This window comes from Bos taurus, chromosome 25 (genome assembly GCF_002263795.3).
Source record: "Bos taurus isolate L1 Dominette 01449 registration number 42190680 breed Hereford chromosome 25, ARS-UCD2.0, whole genome shotgun sequence".
NCBI lineage: Eukaryota > Metazoa > Chordata > Mammalia > Artiodactyla > Bovidae > Bos > Bos taurus.
The window spans coordinates 26,825,904-26,844,826 of record NC_037352.1 but is presented as its reverse complement, the minus strand read 5'-3'; the positions used below and the strand labels follow the sequence as shown (position 1 = coordinate 26,844,826).

Sequence of the window (18,923 nt, the reverse complement as noted above, 5' to 3'; positions counted from 1 at the left end):
GAATGGGACCAAAATTACAGTATTTGCAAATCATGTGTCTGATAAGAGCCTAACATCCAGAACACACAAAGTCCTACAACACAACAAAATAACAACATGCATAAATGTGAACATACACATATACACAAAAACATGTACAAAAGAATATTAGCCAACTTTAAAAAGGAAGGAAATTCTAACACATGCTTGAAAACATTCTACTAAGTGAAATATGCCAGCAACAAAAAGACAAATACTTTATGATTCCACGAAACATGAAATACTAGAATAGTAAATTTATAGAGACAGAAAGTAGAATGGTGACTGCCAGGTGCTGGGACTAGAGGAAGAATGAGGAGTTATAATTTAATGAATATGGAGTTTCAGTTTAGGAAGATGAAGACAGTTCTGAAGATGGATGATAGCGATGGCTATATAACTATATGAATGTATTAATGAAATTGTACCATATGCTTAGAAAAGGTTAAAATGGCAAAACTTTTTATGTGTGTTCTACTGTAATGAAAACAAAATTTTTGGGGGGAAGTGGCCAAAAAGAGGGAAGGAGCAGGAAAACAAAGTAATATTTAAGTATTAATTATTATGCAAAGTACTTCTAAAAAATACTAACACAATTCTCTCACACATACTGCAGAATAGGCCTTACAACCCCTATTTTGAAGGGCAAGCAAACTCAGGGTTACAAGTTAATAGTTACCTTGCCCAAAGTGACACCGTTATTAGAAAACAATTAAGCTGGAACAGTGCTGAGGTGACAGGGGAAGTAAGGATGCTAAAGGTCAGACTCCAGCCTAAAGAAAAGAGGTGCAGGGTTGGGTTAGGGCGATAATCTTGGGGACAACTGCTCACCTGGAGAGGGTGCACATCAGTGGCCCTTAGCACCAGAGAGGCGGTGCTGAAACAGATGCCTGGAGTGATGAAGGGGGAGGTAACAGGTCGAGGATCAAATAGGTTTGGATGATTGCAGACTTTTCGCAGCTGCATCAGAATGTTGATGACGCTCATGAAGTGGCCTGTGGCTAGCGTCTCCTTAGTTCTGAGAGAAAGGAGAAATAAACAGGGCACCTTAGCAGTCACTCCTGCTCCAGTCTGGGGTCCCAGGCCCACCCTCAGTCCTGCCTTACGTGGTCTGGGCCATGAAGTCATCATAAAGACAGCGCTGGCGCTTGGAGAGCCGGCAGCGGATAACATGCTCATACTTTTTAGGCATCTGCTTCTCAACATCTACCTTAACTCGGCGCAGCAAAAAAGGCCGCAAAACCTAAAAGTAAATAAGCAGGAGGCTGACAGGAGAAGAGCGGGCACTGTGTCCCAGCTGAACCCTCTCCCTGGGTCTTGGCCTGATGACCAGCAAGAGCCCTGGCTTAGCCCGTTAGTAAACACCCATGCAGCCATGCAGCAAGCAGGAACCAACCACACAAAGATGAGTCAGATGTAAGCCCTCCTCTCAAGGAATTTACTATAATGAAAGAAACAAACATAAAGATGATAATCACAACACACGTGACAAACGAAGCACCGAGGACAGAGCAACTAACTACACAGAAGGGATGAGTCAAACTACGTTCCTAAAGGAGTAACTGTAAATTCATAAGATTATGAAAGTAAATTCAGCCGAGAAGCTGAGAATAAATGTGACACTGACAGAAGCACAGAAAACAAAAGGCAAATCTGAGATCTCAGGAGGTAAAATCTGACTAGGATTTAGTCATCAAGTTGACATGGAAGAAGTTCAGAGAGAGATGAAAAGAAGTGAAGAGTGATAGTGTCACTAAACCTAGTGTGGTAACCATTTCATGATGTATATATGTCAAATCATTACGTTGTACAGCTTAAGCTTATACAGTGCTGTATATCAATTATAATTCAAAACAGGAATAATTTTTGAAATATTGCAAGATTTTAAAAAGGAGGAGGTATAGTTTAGGAAAAACTTAATGGTTTTTTGTTTGATTTACCAAAATAATGACATGACTGACCAAAATGGAATAGAAATAACAGGCTATAAAGCTTAAGATATTTGGCTTATAACAGAGTGAGTTCAAGAGGAACTTTCAGGCAGGGTGGCAAGAGCTACCCAGGCGAGGGGCAGGGTGGTGAGCCCTGGGGGCCAAAGAGAAAGGGAAATCCCTCTTGCACTCCAAAAATATCAGACTAATGGCACCAAGCTGAGATGGAAACATTTATTGTTTTCTGTACAAAAATGTCCATGAGACGGGGATCATCAAAGGGGTTGGGGGCAGATAACAAAAATACAAATTTTAAAAAAGAGGAACTCTCAATTAAAAATGTCATTAGAAATTTAAATATAGGTTGAGTGGTCTAGACAGTCAAGGAATTATGAGTATGCAAAGGAGATAGGTAAATTGAGAGACAAAAAAAAAGTATGAAGATCAGAATGCTGAGAAATGTTATTTAAAAGCTGGACATTGGACAAAGGGAGAAGAGCCAGAAAAGACCAAAAAGGAAAAAGGGAACACAACAAAAATATGAAGTTGTGGTAAGTCATGTAAAGAGAAATCCAAGCCAGAAACTGTTCAGCATTACTCTACTCAAGGAATAAAAAGAGAAATGCTACCATTAAAAAAAAAAAAAGGCAGAATGATGGCTAAGATGAAGTCACTCAATCTGGCCATGGGTTAGACACTGGAACACTGCAGCCTGACAACTGAGTATATTCAGCCCAGTACTGCCTTCCCTCTCCCTAAGGGTTTTCTGGCTGTGAACTTTAGTTCGTTATTCCCCATGCCCTCAACAAACTGGTATAGACCCTACCTTGTGAAGACGCTTGACTAGACCTTCATTGTATTCTTGGCTGCCCTCAATCATGCCAGTTAGGGGGTTAGAGAACCATTCTTTGAACTCGCGATGAGACTGGAAGACATGGGGCATCAAAAAGTGCATCAAGGACCACAGTTCCATGAGGCTGTTTTGCAAGGGTGTTCCTGTCAGGAGCAGGCGTCTCTGGCTGCAAAGAGGAAAATGGAATGAGAAGGAGGGTGGTCAGCAAAACATCCTCCAAGTGTCTACCTTCCAAGCATCCCACCCTTCAGGACTGCTGCTGAAGTCTGCTGCTGCTGCTAAGTCGCTTCAGTCACGTCTGACTCTGTGCGACCCCATAAATGGCAGCCCACCAGGCTCCCCCGTCCCTGGGATTCTCTAGGCAAGAACACTGGAGTGGGTTCAGGACAAGTTTACTCTCCCACAAATCCTGGACATCTCCATCTTCACCTGTTGAAGTTGAGCAGTGACTGCCAGCGCTGTGACTTGAAGTTCTTGATGTTCTGAGCCTCATCCAATATAAGATAGCGCCAGTTCTTGCGGCGGAAGGCCTGGTGGTCCTGCAGCACCAGCTTGTAGGATGTGATACACACATGGAAGGCATTGGGCTTGGTCCAGCCCTGCAGTACCAAGAGAAAGTAGCAGAAAGTAGGGTGAAAAGAACGAACTAAAAGAAGACATCCTAAGGTCTTCAAGGGACAGCAATCAGGTTAGGAGAAAAGTCCCAGGAGCAGAATAGGGCAACAGAAAAGGAAGGAAAAGAAATTCATTGGAGGAAAGGACCTAAAAGTATAGGAGGCATCAACAGTGGATGGGAGTGATCACATGGGGGAGCAAACCTGCCGCTTGAGCTTCCTCTCTTTCTGGGCTCCATAGTAAGTAAGGATTTTAAAGCTGGGGCACCAACGTTTCAGCTCCATCTCCCAGTTCAACATCACGCTGGTGGGGACAATGATCAAATGGGGACCCCAGTTACCTGTTTAGCAAAAGAATTAAAAGATGTACAGCACAGTGACTGCAGTTAATAATACTGTACTGCCAAGAGACTAGATCTTAAAAGTGCTCATCACAAGAAAAACCAAAATGTTTTATAACTATGTATGATGATGGGTGTTAACTAGTCTTACTATAATTGTCATTTTACACTGTATACACATATTGAATCATTATGTTGCACACCTGAAACTAATATAATGTTATGTTAATTACACCTCATTAAAAAATAAAGATGTGAAGAAATTCGGGGCAAAGGAATTTTTTAAATGATGAAAGATGGTTAAGAAATACAAACTTTGGAGCTCTGGTTCTCACATATAAACTGTGAACATTCTGTCCCAGTGTCCCTTCCTAAGAATCACAGCACCATAATATAAATAAACCCAACTCACAAAACAGAAACAGACTCAGACACAAAAAACAAAATTATGGTTACCAAAAGGGAAAGAGGAGGAGGGATAAATTAAGAATATGGGATTAACAGATATGCACTACTACAAGTAAAACATATTAAAAGGATTTACTATATAGCATAGGGAATTACATTCAATGTCTTACAATAACCCAAAAGGAAAAGCATCTGAAAAACAATTATGTATATATGTATAACCAAATCACTGTGCTATACATCTGAAACTAATGCAAAATTGTAAATCAACTAAATCAAAATTGAAGGAGAAAATAAAAAAGAATCCCAGTGCCCACACTGACCTCTCTATACAATTACTGATTAGATTCAATAAAGCTACTTAGCAGCAAGAGGGTTTCATGGTGCTGCAGCTGAAGTCATTAAACAAGCTTCTCAGGAAATTGGCCAGGAAGACCCAAGGAGAAGGGCCCTGCCTAATTACCTTTCTCACAGGCCAAGTGGGCAAGCAGGGAAATGGTCTGGATGGTCTTGCCTAACCCCATCTCATCAGCAAGAATGCCATTAAGCTTCTTCTCATACATAGTAACCAGCCAGTCCAGCCCAATGTGTTGGTACTCTCGGAGCTGGCCCCGCAGGAGCAAGGGGATGGGTGTCTTCACCTGGTAGGGAGGAAGAGAGGTATCTCAACGGAACTGAAGCATCTGTCACTGAGAAACAAGAAAGTGAAGATTTGAGAAAGCAGAAGCTTGGGCCTGGATATACCTGGGTAGTGGCCAAGGTATAACCCTTGGGCTGGAGACTTTCAGCTGCTGCGGCGATGTCAGTAATTTCTTTCTTAGGGCCTAGAGTGGTGGTGGGCCCTGGGGTGGGAGGTCCACTGCCCCCATCTGCCTCACTCTGCTCTTCATCCCGGGCAAGCAAGTACTCCACCCCAAAGTCATCATCTTCCTCCTCTTCCTCATCTGCTTGGCTCTGTGATTGGGACTCCTCAGATTCCTCAGACTCGGATTCCTCTGATTCCGAGCTCTCACTTGTTTCTTCCTCTTCCGAATGTTCCTCATCCTCATCCTCACTCTGTTCCTCAGCAGAGTCTAAAGCACAAGACCAAGGCTTAGTGTTCATCATAGCTGCTCCTCCAGTACCTGCCCTTCCCAGCTCGTCCCTCATGACCACACATTCACCTGATTGACTGCTACTATCCTCCTGAGGAGCCTCTTCAGCTTCTGTGGCCCCCTCTGGTTCACAGTCAGAGCTGTTAGCCTCAACTTCATCCTCATCTTCCTCTTCACTACTCCCAGAACCTGGGGCAGAGGCATCAGACGCATAGGCTCCTGCATACCGCTGCAGTAACTCCTCCATAGACAGCTCACCTGAAAGAGAAGTGAATGGTAAGCCTTTAGGTGCTTCATGGGGAAAAACAGGAGGTCTGAGTGGCGCTAGTTCATTTTACCTAAGGCTCTGCAGACACTGCTAGGCCCAGGTCAGAGGGGAGGCAAAGAGTTTACTTTCAGCACCAGCTACTTTCAGCTAAGCCCCTTAACACGGGCCAGAACCATGGATGGCACTGCCTTCATTGGCAAGGATGGTATCAATCTAATGAATCTCCCCTTTAAGGTTCAGGTTAAACAAGGCCACTATCATATTCCCACAGTTCTTCCCTTCACTTGCTCTCACATCACTATGTTCAAATTTCCACCATAACCAGTCATAATTTTCTATTTATAGCTATTCACTTATAAATCTGTCATTAGATCTGGAGTTCCTCCAGGAGGGATAAAGTGTCTTATTCATCTCTTTATCTCTGGCATTCTGCACAGAAAGACCAAGTGGATACTCAGTAAAACATCTGGTGTCACCTTCTCGAGCCAACTCGCTCAGCTCCATGGCATGATCCACCTCCCCTTCCAACTGCTCTTCAGCTGCTATGGTATCCTCTTCATCCTCCGCTAGGCAAGAGAATGAAACAAGACCAAGTGGGACAGAAGTTCAGGTCATACAGTCCAAGTAGAAGAGGTGAAAAAGCCTGAAACGTCAGGTTCAGATGATTCAAGGGGTAAGAAGCAACAGGACTGAGAACAGGTCTGACCTTCATCCTCATTGGCAGTAAACTCTTCATCATCCTCATCTGGATGCCAAGGCTGTTTGTTGCGCTGTGTGACTGAGGGTGGGGGTTTTACCTGAATGGCAGAGGATAAGAAAGGAGAAAGCCTATGGTTAGAGCAGCAAGGGAAAGACCCAACACTGAGTAAGATGTCAGAATACTCTCTGTCCCATCGATTGACAGTTGCCACTGACACAGTCCCAGGGCAAAGATATCAGCAAGGGTTTTCAATTTTAGCACCAGCTACCAAATCCTGGCCCCACGATCTGGGGGAGGACCTGTGAAAGTGCTAGAAAAGAAATACAGCCCCCAACAACAACCCCGTGCACTCAGACACATGGAAAAACAGAGCTTAGGTCCAGAAGAGACTTCAAGGTTACCATCCCAGGTCCAAACCAGCAAATGAGTATTAGCGACATTTCATAGAAGTGACAAGGGCCAAGGTATGTTATTTTTTCAAGGTCACACAGCAATCCAAAGAGTGCAGTATATTCTTCCACACATCAGAAATATGCCCATCTCAGGCTGTAACTTCCCCAAACCCAGATTCTTTCCCATCCATCCTCAAATGAGAGCGCAATTGCTCAGACCAGGGAGAACTCCTGAAAACCACAATGAACCTTACAGACCAGAAGAACTCAGTCCTTTTGAGGCTCTCCCTCTGCGCCTACTCTGAATCCACCTTCTATCCCCTTCTGCCATACCTTCAACACCTGAGAGGGTTCTTCTTCACCCCCTTCTTCAGGACCATCTCGGGTGTCACTCTCATGAGATGAGGGAGTTCCTGAGGGGCTGGAAGGCCCTCCTAGCAGCTGAGGGGGGAGGGAACGGAGCAGCTCTTCCAGTGGCAGTTCACCCTCACGACGAAGTAGCTCAATCTCACGCCTCTGGGTCTCTGCATCATTGCCTTCCTGCTGTTCCTCAACCTCAATCGTCTCCTCATCATCCTCTTCCTCCTCCTCTTGGGGTTGGAAGTCCCCATCTATAGCAGGAGAACAAGGTCACAAAGTCCACGGGGCCCTGCAAGCCACAGGGTGGGTTTTCAGCTCTGGAAAGGGTACATGAGGAAGAGTAACAGAGCTAAAGAGGACACACACCTTCATCATCCATCCGGGAACCTGGGGGTGGAGGACTAGAGGCAGCTGAGGAAGAGCCAAGGCAAGGGGAAGAACCAGCCTTGCTGGAGGCTAGCGGCTGGTTGAGGCTCTGCGACAGAAGGTCTGAGTACTTCTCAGTTTGCCCCACGATGAAGTCCAGGTGCAGGTCCAGGGCTTTTTTCCTCTTTTCCTCAAGCCGGGACTGTTGCTTGAATTGTACCACCTGCCACAAACAGGAAATGGAGGGATCACCAAAATAACCTTTTACTCTGTACTATTACTCAACATTTAGAGAAGCCTCCTGTATGCTAGGCCCGGGCTTTTCAGGAGGGAAGAGCTAAACGACCTTAAGGATGCTTCCAAGGAAAGCAGAAAGGAAGTACAGGAGAGAGAAGAGCTACTTTACTCTCAGGCAATGGGGAAAGATTTACAAATGTATCCGGAGCTGAATCATAAACATTAAGTAGGTGTTCCCTGAGTGAAAATGAGGAGAAAGGCATTCCTAGCAGCAGAAAAAGCATGTGTAAATGGCCATAGATATACAAAACAATGTTTGAAGTGGAAAGGAAAGGAACTGGAAAGATACAAAAATGAAACTATAGACAGAAGCCAGATAATACTTAAGAAACAATTACAACTTAATGTTGATATATGGGAGCAATTCAATTAATGAGAACTTAAATGTTACTTAAGCAGTTAAACGGCACAGGCAGGTTTTAGAAAAAGCATGCTGAATGCCCTGCAAAGGACAGATGGCCTAGAGAAGTCAAAAAGTCCTACTAACAATCACCAAAGGCAGGGCCCGTATTTTTCCACTGTAATTCTCTCATAGCACTCAATGCTTGAAAGGTCCAACACACAACAGAAATGTCATTAGCATTGCAGGAAATCATATTTATTTACTCTCTCAAGGAGAATTTCTGATCATTCCTGTTACCATGCTACCCACCCATTAAACCCAAAGCATTTCCCTTTCCCAGTCTCTGCTGCCTACCTTCTCCACATTGCTCCAAAACTGCCTAACATCCTTGGCCATGGCAGAGGCGATTCGGCGCAGTTTGGCCTGCTCCTCCCTCCGGGCCCGTTCCTCTTTCTGCCGCTGCTCCTCGTGGTGCCGGATCACCATTCGCACCACCTGTGAAAATGAAGTGAAAACACTCCAAGGCCAGACCCTTGGGCTCTCCCCAAGTCAAGAGCAAAGAGAAAAATCAAAGCCAAGAATCCAGTGGAGTCATAGCTTGCCTCTTGAGACTAGAGGCATTTGTAAGCACCCTACACTATTATGTTTGGTTCCCTTCCAACCATCAAGGAAAAGCAACCCTGAAACAAAAATGGAAGGGAGTAGGCCCAGTTGAAGACATACCTTACGGGCAACACCCCGTTTCCAACGGCGCTCCTGAGCAAAGTCAGCAGAGAGCCACTGCATCTCCTCACACAAATAGTCCCAGTGGCCCTTGGGGCGGGGAGGTTCAGGCACTTTAGGGAGCCTCTTCAGTGACCAGAAACCCTCCTTCCGCAGCTCAGCAATTCGAGTCTCAATCTCAGCCTCCTAACAAGGGAGAGTTAGATCAATTAAGTTACTGGACATATACTTCATCTCATGACCGTGGCTGAATCCTTGGGCTATGACTACATATAGGCACTGACTGGACTGAGTATTATATGCTTGCCTTAAGTCAACATTATCAATACCAGCTCCAAGAGTTGATGTTATATGCTCTTCAGGTAACTAAAAAAACTTTCAGAAAGATGAAGTGATTTACTTGAGACTACACAGGAAGTGATAAGGACTGAGAATTAAAAATAGGTCCAACGACTCCAAACACCAGATTTCATGCTCTTTCCGTTAATTCACACTTTATGAATATAGGCAAGACTTGAGAAAACAAAACCCCAGGGGAGCTTCACAGAGAACTGGGGAGAGCAAACTCTAGCTACAAGGGATTTCCATGGCTGGCAAATTCTTACACAAGAGTAACCATACTTATAAATAGATACTGAAAGTCCAATTGATGTAATTCTGTTTTTTAAAAACATTTTATTTTGTAGAGATTACTGCAAAATTATACACAAAAAAGATTAACAGTGATTAGTGTAACAAAATTATGATACTTTCTACACTGATTATATCTCCTAAGAAAAATGAAAGCACTTGAAATTTTTATTTAATAGAAGTGAGTTAGGACAACTTAGGACAACTGCCCTCATTATTTTTGTCCTCTCCTGACAAAAGTTAAAGCAAAGGGACTAACAGCCATTGATGACACAGGGAATTAAATGGCCTGATGGTCACCAAAGAAATACCAAGAAAGACGTGGATATTAGACTAACAGCTCTCAAAGCTGAGCATGCATCAGAATCATCTGTACTGCTTTTAAGAGTACTGGACCCCATGCTTAGAGTTTTAAATGGGTAGGAAGAAAAGAGGTGTGAAGAATTTGCATTTCTAGTAAGTTCCCAGGTAATAAGGCTGATATTGCTGGCCTAAAGATCATATTTACCTCTGCTAAGTATAACAGAGACTACAGGAGACAAACATAAAGTGGAAACTAGTAAATTTTAGAAACCAGCTGAATTTTTTTTTAGCTTACAAAGCACTTTCATGTCTATTTTTTCCTTTAACTTAACTCCTTTTTTTAAAATTAAAAAAAAAAAAATTTTATTACTTTTATTTACTTGGCTGTACTGGGTCTCAGTTAACACATGCAGGATCTTTAGTTATGGTATGTGGGACCTAGTTCCCTGAGCAGGGATCAAACTTGGCCCCCCACACTGGGAGTGTGGAGTCTTTTTTTTTTTTTTTTTTTCATTTGGCTATGCAGCATATGGGAACTAAGTTCCCTGACCAAGGATCACCCCCTGCACTGGAAGCTTGGAGTCTTAACCACTGGACCACCAGGGAAGTGCCAACTTAAACTTTTAAGTAGCCCATTAACTATTACACCATCCTTATTTTACAGAAAAGAAAAAGAGGCTCAGAGTTCAAGCAACTTGCTCAAAATCATGTAAGTCAAAGCAGAGCATATATTCTAAATCAAAGACAAGGAAAGAAGTGTTAGGTACTCATGGGACACAGGAATTCCGGGAAGAAGACGCCCAAGAAGCTTCACGGGCCTTTCCAATACGTACATGCTTGGCCTGCTCTGCAATTTCAGCATGGCTCTTCTCCCACTTTGGGCCCCTGTTAGCCAGGTCAGTAGGCTGGGGTAAGCTAAGCCCCTCCAAGGGCACTGTGGCACCATCTGGGGGCCCTGGAGGTCCATCCAAAGAGGAATCTTGAGCTATATGCTGGGGGGAGATGCCGCCTGCCCCACTAGAGGCTGGGGAACTGGATGAGGCAGGGGACACAGGATTGCTGCCTGTCATGCCGTCCGACACCATCTAGAAAAGACAGAAGTGAGAGATAAAATGAATGCCCTAAGGGGTTTTTAGTACATTACTTCATTCTATCTTCCCATGAAAAAACTCTGGAGTAGGGCATCAACCTCATTTTTATAAATACAGCATTTGGGATAGTTTTAATAAGGTATTCAAGATGGTAAGGCAAAGTTTCCAGTAAACACTTATCATGCAAGAGGAATTATAGCCTGACATTTACATAATTCCCCAATTCAAAAATACTAAGATAGCACATGACTTCAAATCTTAATGATTTTTTCAGAACCTCCATGCTACTGCTGCTGCTAAGTCGCTTCAGTCGTATCCGACTCTGTGCGACCCCATAGACGGCAGCCCACCAGGCTCCCCCATCCCTGGGATTCTCCAGGCAAGAACACTGGAGTGGGTTGCCGCTCAAATAAACAACTCCCTATTTTTCCCTCCATTTCACAGCAAGTATGGCAGATTCATCAATGCAAATAAATCTGAGCTACCACCAAATTTAAAAGGCGACAAAAAAGCCCCAAATCACCCAAACCTCTGTATGTTCATCACTAGTCTTGTTAAGGTTTCCTTTACTGGAGAGGTGGGAGAGGAAAAGGAGGGTTGGTCACTGTTCTCAAACATCTACCTATTACAAGGTACTGCACAAACTATAGTAAGTAGAGAACAAAGTCCGACTTAATTGCGGATAGTGAGGGAACTCATGAAATTCTAGCACACAAGCTTCACAGTATGCCATTCAAATTCCTACCTCGACTGAATTATGAAAGACATTATGTCACAGAATTTCCCAGGCAAATTACAAATATCAAACCCATAACCATCAAAAGTCTACTGTATAGAAATCTAGGTCTGTCCAGTTTTAAAAGTCATGATTTTTTTCCCCAATCTCCAACATTCCCTCAATATAAGAAGAAAATCAATATACCCCATCTATAAAGCTTACCTCCTTTCAGTTCCAAAAGCAATTGAGCTATTCTCAAAGCATACAGTCTTGAAAGCATTTTGTCACAAAACTCATTTCCAACCTGGCCTAATTCAAACTTTTGAAGATAATAAGGAGTTTCCATGCTCTTAGAGATCAACGTAACACTAATGTAAAGTAGAATATGTGTATCCAACAGGCTTGACAGCCCACCTGAGTATCAAAAACTCTCCAAACTCAGCTACCTAGCTAGCTAGGATCACGGAAACATGGCTAAAACCTGCCACATTCCTTCTGCCTCAAAGCCAGCAGCCCAAAGCAGCAGCAGAGAAGGAATCTACCCCACTTTCGAACCTGTGTTTGCAAGATTGGGAGCTGAGGGTGAGCAGGGGAGGGGCAGCTCTGCATGGTCCCACTCCCAGGCTCCTCTTTGGATGCCTGAAGAACGACTGGGTCGTTGTCACCACTGCTGCTGGCCGAGGGGCTGGCGTCCGGCTGCAGGGCATGCTGGGAACTGGCCTCATTCTGGGCCACCGGCCACCGGGACCCGCCTTCCAGGGCCCGGGGCCCACTAGGGCGTCCCAGCCTCCGCTCAGGTCCACCGGCCTCTGCAGCACCTAAAGTAGGGTAAAAACAGTAGAAAGTGATTTAGAAAGATTAAAGAACCTTTTTAAAACCCAAGAATAACACTAACAAATAAAGATAACTGAACAGTGATTACAGCTTAAGTTTCTTGAGCACCTATTATGTGTCAAATTCTTAGTACTTACTTGATGTGTTCTATAATTCTCACATCTTCCTTATAAACCAGATACTTTTCAAGCCATGATAAATGTTTATTTAGTTCCTTCTACATGCTGAAAAAAAGAACTATGCAGAAAAGATGGCTGACCTACATGGAGCTTACATTCTAGTATTTCTTTTATAAGTTAGGAAATCAGAAGGCAAACAGACCAAATAACTTGCACAAGGTGACACAGTAAAGAAGTAGGAGAAGGAGAACAGACTAAGACAGTCTGATGTCAAAACCAAAGAATGTGCTACTCTCCCTGGTGGAGGCAGGCTGTGATTCAGATCTCTATCCATAGACCCAGTACTGTGTTGCACCACAATCACTATCTTAAACATCTCTCCATTAGCATCAGTATATGAAGCAGTATTTGAGTCCTCACCTGTGTGAGCTGAGACCACACCCCCTGTGAAAGTCTGCACTTCCACGGTGCCGCCGTACTGAGGGGAATCACGCCTGAAACAGGGAGGAAAACAGCAGTGAGGAACTAATTCACATCTACCAACACCCATCAAAGCCTTCTTTACACCAACTTTTGAAGTTTTTTTTAATAAACCCAAGTCAGTTCAAAGGCTGAAGAGAATTACAATAGAAAAAGATCACATTTCCAAAAATTAAAAACAAACCATGTGCTGTGAAAACAGAATTTCCTAGGGATATGAGATTCTGGCTGGGGAGGAGAAGCTGGCAAGTGAAGCCTCGACAACAAGTTTAAAAAGCTGAAGGGTAAAAGGCTCCAACCGCTGAAATTAACAAAGCCAAAAAAGCTGTCACATCCAGAAGCTGAAAAGGTGCTGGCTGCCTGGCAGCCTGCTCTCCTTTCCAGTGAGGGCTGAACACAGGAGAATCCACCCTTCCTCAGGGGAGCACTTCGACTCCTACACCTGCCCCATAAGACACTTCCTCAAACACCAGAACTAGAGCTACCTTAGAGTAGCACTCAGAGGTGAGGAAGGCCTAAAAGCAAAGAACCATACTCCGGAAATAGGTAGGGTAAACCCACAAAAGGCCCGGAAGTGTTTCCCCAGTGTTTAAGGAAATTCCTTAACCACGGCGCAGCCTTTGATTCACTCCCTGTTCCACAAGTCACTGGAATCGCGCTAACAAATAGAATCAAGAAGTGTGAACTCTCGACCCCCGGCTTCATTACCGTCTCCCAAAGCGTCCCAACAGCCTGACCCAGCGTGACCCCTGACCTCTGCCCCAACTTGCCACTAGCCCTAAGATGGCCCCGCCCCCTCCTAGACTCCCACCCCACCCAACGTGAGCGACTGGGGGAGGGGCCCGCGCGTGCGCGCCTGGAGGCGGAGAGAGCCGGCTGCGCGCACCGCCCGGGGGCTCCCGCCAGAACCCAAACCCACGCACACAAGGGTCGCAAGGCTAGGCAGTCTTTCATCCCTGCCGGTCAGGGAGCAACCCCCCACCACCACCAGACCGCGAAAGGCTGAGATAAGGGAGAGCTAGTGCCGCCAGGTCCCAGCTCCTGACTGGATATGGTGGGCGCGCGCCCCGACTACTCGCCCCACGCCCCCCTTCCTCTTCCCGCGCGCCCCTGAGAGGGGGCTGGGGTTGGTGGGCGGGCAGGAGCGCACCTGGGTCCGTCCTCTCAGGGCTCGCTCGCTCGCTCAGGTACGCGTGCGCAGACCGGCGGGAGGGGAGAGGAGACGCGCCCGGGCCCAGCGCCGGCCAGCCTGGCCCCCCTGAGCCTGTCTCTATGGGCGCGCGCCGACAGCCTCGCGCACCGGCCCCGGGGCCCCGGCCGAAGGTGCGCGCGCAGCATCCCGGGAAGGTGGGAGGGGAGGCGGTGGCGGAAAGATGCGCGCGCAATCACCCGTCAGGGGAGGGGGGAAACTGTGAGGCGTCCGCCATCTTGTCTCCCTCTCCTTACCTGCGTCCTCGGGGGCGTGCGCACCACCCCCCCTCCCGCCGAGGAGGGGGGAGGGCCCCCTCTTGGCCGCCGCCTTCGCGGCCTTTAAATTCCCCTGGGGCCCGCGGCTACTACCACCGCCTTGCTTCCACTGCTTCCTCTCGCGGCACAGTGATGCAGGCGGGCGGTGGGAAAAGTGGAAGACGCTACTCGCAGCGAACCGCCGCCGCCGCTTCCGAGGCCTCACCAAAATGGCCGCCGCCGTCTCGGCCGCCACCACCAACACCACCGCCACCACCACAGCTCACTATCGCTACCGCCGGCGCGGCCCGTCTTCTCGCGAGAAACAGTAACTGGAGGTTGGGGGAGCGAGGAAGCTCGCGTGCTAGCGTAGGGCGCTGCCCGAAGCGCAAGGCCGGCTGGGAGATGTAGTCCGCGCAGAGACAGCGCTTGCCCGCTACGACGCGTTTTTATCCACTACGGAACCTGCCGCTGGAGCTGCATTGCGGCTGCCAACTCGGTTGAGTCCGCCCCACTTTAATAGATCACCCAGAGTGCTAAAGCAATTTCTCAGGTACTTTTAGCTAGTTAGCCGTGGAGCATGGGTCTCTGGATTCATATGGCAGTCCACTTATGTAGACCTGCTTCATCTTACACAAGGGTTGTTGTTTAGTCTCTTAAGTTGTGACCGACTCAGTACCACCCCATGGACTGCAGGTCGCCCAGTTTCCTCGCCCTTCGCTATTTCCCAGAGTTTGCTCAGACTCATGTTCATTGAGTCAGTGATGTTAATCAACCATCTCATCCTCTGTCTTCCCCCTTATCCCCCTTCCCTCAATCTTTCCCAGCATCAGGGTCTTTTCTAATGAGTTGGCTCTTGGCATCAGGTGGCCAAAGTATTGGAGCTTCAGCATCAGTTCTTCTAATGAACATTCAGTATTGATTTCCTTTAGAATTGACTGGTTTTATATCCTTGCAGTCCTAGGGACTCTCAAGAGTCTTCTCCGGCACCACAATTCAAAAGTATCAATTCTTCGGCGCTCAGCCTTCTTTATGACAGTATTCCCAATAACTCCTAAGCATTTATACTGTTTGCCAACTTTCTAGGTTAAATACCCTCTTTGAGAATCTGATATCCTCACCAGATTCATAGCCAACCAGCCTAAGTCACAAGGATACACTCACAAAATTTACCACCTAAAGCCTACCCTAGGAGCCAGGTTAGAAATCCAGGGTAAAGCTCTCATTCAACTTCTCTTCATTCACTCAGTTTAGCTCTTCCCCATTCTACTCGAAGAGTTGATGATTCTCTCTGTGTAAATGATTTAAAGTACTGTTTTTCTTACAGTAAAGACGATGAGTTGAAAACAAAAACCTAGAAGGGCCAAGAAGGTAATGTAAAAGCAAAGAGCAAATGAGGAATGCCAGGAACAGGAGACCATATGCTCTGTCCAAAAGTAATAACCACTGTTCAAACCACTGTTGCTGTGGTCGCCCTACAGGAATGTAGGCCAAAATACATCAGATTCAGGCTGTCAGTGTGCTACCTCTGTTCTTTGCTGGAGCCTTAGGGCACACAGAAGCGTACAGGATGGATCGATTGAAAATGTAGATAAATGCCCATCTATTTAGACCCAGTTCAAAGTGTTTTTTTCTCAGCCAAGATTACATATTCTCTGAGACACCATCATAGAACTGCACTGAGCTTCCAAGAGTCTCAGATTTCTTACCCTTGCCATATAATTTTTTTTAATCCGTTTTCAAGACTTTTCCTTCAGAATTTAGCTCAAAGGCCACAACCCCCAGGTGATCTCTCTTGACCACCCTCAGGCTGGTTTTATACCCCTCCTGGTTCCCACAGCCTCCTGGGCTTCTTAAAACACTGATTAAATTGTATCTGGATTCACAGTCTATGCTCCCCACCCCCAAAACTGTTGTTAACCCCTTGAAGGTAGGGCCCCAGTGTATACATGACAATTCTCAATGCCCGTCTCAGAAAGATCATTCAGGAAATGTGTTAGTAATCACACCTTATTTTAAAATTAAAAAAACCTAATAGTGGTTATGTGAGCTCTAGTCTAAAATTTGTCTTCCATTTCCATGACTGTAACTGTGGTCCAGCCACCATCATCTCTTGGCTTGGATTATTCCTGACTGGGCCTCCCAGTTCCACTCCTGTTTTCCTTTACTCTGTTCTCCGCACAGCAACCAGAGTGACCTTTTCATATGTATCAGATCATGATGCTCTCACACTTAAAATCCCCAAACGGCATCTTAATCCTCTTACATGAAAATTATGTATCATGGCTTAACATTCCCATAGGACAGACATTATGTGGAGTTGAAGAATAAATACATGTGATTCAGATTATATAAAGTTTAAGAGCAGCAAAAATTAACAAAAATCAGAACAATAACCAGTGGGGGAGAAGGGTTTTAACTGGAAAGATGCACAAAGGGGACATTAGAAATGTGTCAGAGTTTGGTAAACTATGGCCCAAAGAACAGGTCCTGCACACCACCTGTTTTTTGTACAGCTGACAAGCTAAGTGTTTTCTTAAATATTTTTATTTTTGTCTGCACTGGGTCTCCATTGCTGTGAAGGCTTTCTCTAGTTGTGGCGAGCAGGGGCTACTTTTCATTGCACTTTGTGGGCTTCTTATTGTGGAGGCTTCTCTGGTTGCAGAGCACGGGCTCTAGGTTCTTGGGCTTCAGTAGTTGCTCAGTAGTTGTGGCTCCCAGGCCCTAGAGCACAGGCCCGGTAGTTGTGGTGCATAGGCTTAGTTGCTCCACAGCGTATGGGATCTCTCTGGACCAGGGATTGAACCCATGTTCCCTGCATTGGCAGATGGATTTTTAACTACCAGACCACGAGGGAAGTCCTAGGAAAGGCTTTTATATTTTCAAATGGTTGAAGAAAAAAGAAGGAAAATATTTTGTGATATGTTAAAATTACATGTAATTCAAATTTCAGTGTCTGTAACTAAGATTTGTGGGAATCAGACCATGCCTGTTCATTACATAGCAACTAGGGCTGCCTTTCTGTAATAGTGGAGCTAAGCAGTTGCACCAGAGACCATAGGCCTCCAAAGCCTAAACTATTTTCTGTCTGGCACCTTACCAAAAATGTTTGCTGACTCCTGTTTTATATCTCGATCTAGATAAGTTCACATCCATGAGTGAATACAGATGTAAACCTTCACTGAAATGTCCATGTAAAAATTGTATACTTGCAACTAAACCCGTGCACCACAACTATTGAGCCAGTGCTCTAGACCCCATGAACCACAGCTACTGAGACAGTTCTCTAGAGCCCATGAACCACAGCTACTGAAGCCCAAAGTAACAAGAGAAACCACACAATGAGAAGCCTGAGCACCACTGCTAGAGAGTAGCCCCCTTCCTGGAGAGAGCTCTCACGCAGCAGCGAAGACCCAGCACAGCCAAAAATAAATAAATCTTAAAAGATATATCTAAAAAAAAAAAAAATTGTAGGACTTCCCTGGTGGTTCAGTGGTAAAGAATCCACCTGCCAGCGCAGGAGACATGGGTTAAATCGCTGATCCAGGAAGATCCCACATACCGTGGAGCAACAAAGTCCAAGGGCCACAAGTATTGAGCCTGTGCTCTAGATCCTGGGCGCCACAATTCTGAATGCACATGCCTGAGAGCCACTGCACTGAGAAGCCTGTACACCACAACTACAGAGTATCCCCCACTCACCACAACTAGAGAAAAGCCTGCATAGCAAGGAAGACCCAGCACAGCCAAAAATAAAATTATTTTAAAAATTGTACATTGTATATATCTCACAACATGTATTTTTTACTTTCTTTTTCAATAAAGTAACCCTACAGGATATGATCCCTTCTATTTTTTTTTAACCTCATATACCTCTCCTTCACTGTACTATAGCCACCATGCTCTTCTCCAAAACATCCATCACTTCTGTTTTCAGAGCCTTCACCTCCGTTGTTCCCTCTGTCTAAAACCTTTTCTCGGAATTCCGTGACGATCCACCAGTTAAAACGCAGTGCTTTCACTGCCATGGGTGCAAGTTCAATCCCTAGTCGGGGAACCAATATCCCACAAACCATGTGGCTCAACCAAAAAGTAATGATGATAATAATAATAAAGGTAAATAAAAATTTAGACATCTTTCTCATGGCCAGCTCTCCCTTTTCATGAAGGCCTTAGTCCAAATGTTGCCTCCTTAGAGAAATTCCCTGAAATTAAGTAGGTTTTTCACTGCCAGTCACTCTTTATCACATGCCTTTTTCACAAGCCTTACCTGAAATTATTAATGTGTTTGTATGCTTGTGTATTGTCTGCCCTGTTCCCACTTAAAGATGAACTCCTTGAGAGCAGGGACGTTGTCACAGGGTTCATAGTCTCTAGATAATTAATCTGAAAAACATTTCAAACAACCCTGTGATGAAGAGGTTTTTGTTCTGTTAGACAAATGAGATTTTGGTTGAATAAAAAGTAAATGTTTCAAGACTTAATATTGTCAAGATGTCAGTTCTGCCCAACTTGAACTATAGATTCAATGCAGTCCCAATCAAAATCTCAGCAAGTTGTGTGCATATCAGCAAGCTGAATCTAAAGTTTGTAT

The 18,923-nt window shown here is 45.2% G+C and overlaps 1 protein-coding gene and 1 non-coding gene across 2 annotated transcripts in view; both read right to left on the bottom strand.

Annotated features, from left to right (window-relative positions):
* The window catches only part of SRCAP (Snf2 related CREBBP activator protein), a 30,638-nt gene extending 15,991 nt beyond the window's left edge, over nucleotides 1–14,647 (bottom strand). Inside the window, 18 exon segments of the mRNA XM_059881683.1 lie at nucleotides 850–1,036; nucleotides 1,125–1,261; nucleotides 2,776–2,968; nucleotides 3,232–3,401; nucleotides 3,621–3,757; nucleotides 4,629–4,806; nucleotides 4,910–5,238; nucleotides 5,329–5,517; nucleotides 6,004–6,093; nucleotides 6,234–6,324; nucleotides 6,953–7,230; nucleotides 7,346–7,568; nucleotides 8,340–8,480; nucleotides 8,709–8,894; nucleotides 10,475–10,726; nucleotides 12,006–12,268; nucleotides 12,824–12,897; nucleotides 14,330–14,647. Coding sequence (XP_059737666.1) covers nucleotides 850–1,036; nucleotides 1,125–1,261; nucleotides 2,776–2,968; nucleotides 3,232–3,401; nucleotides 3,621–3,757; nucleotides 4,629–4,806; nucleotides 4,910–5,238; nucleotides 5,329–5,517; nucleotides 6,004–6,093; nucleotides 6,234–6,324; nucleotides 6,953–7,230; nucleotides 7,346–7,568; nucleotides 8,340–8,480; nucleotides 8,709–8,894; nucleotides 10,475–10,726; nucleotides 12,006–12,059 — 2,835 coding nt within the window. The 5' untranslated portion in view covers nucleotides 12,060–12,268; nucleotides 12,824–12,897; nucleotides 14,330–14,647.
* LOC112444388 (small nucleolar RNA SNORA30/SNORA37 family) lies at nucleotides 6,411–6,541 on the bottom strand. The gene has a single exon (XR_003032715.1). It is a non-coding gene; the product is annotated as a small nucleolar RNA SNORA30/SNORA37 family (small nucleolar RNA).
* Nucleotides 14,648–18,923: the final 4,276 nt, after the last annotated feature.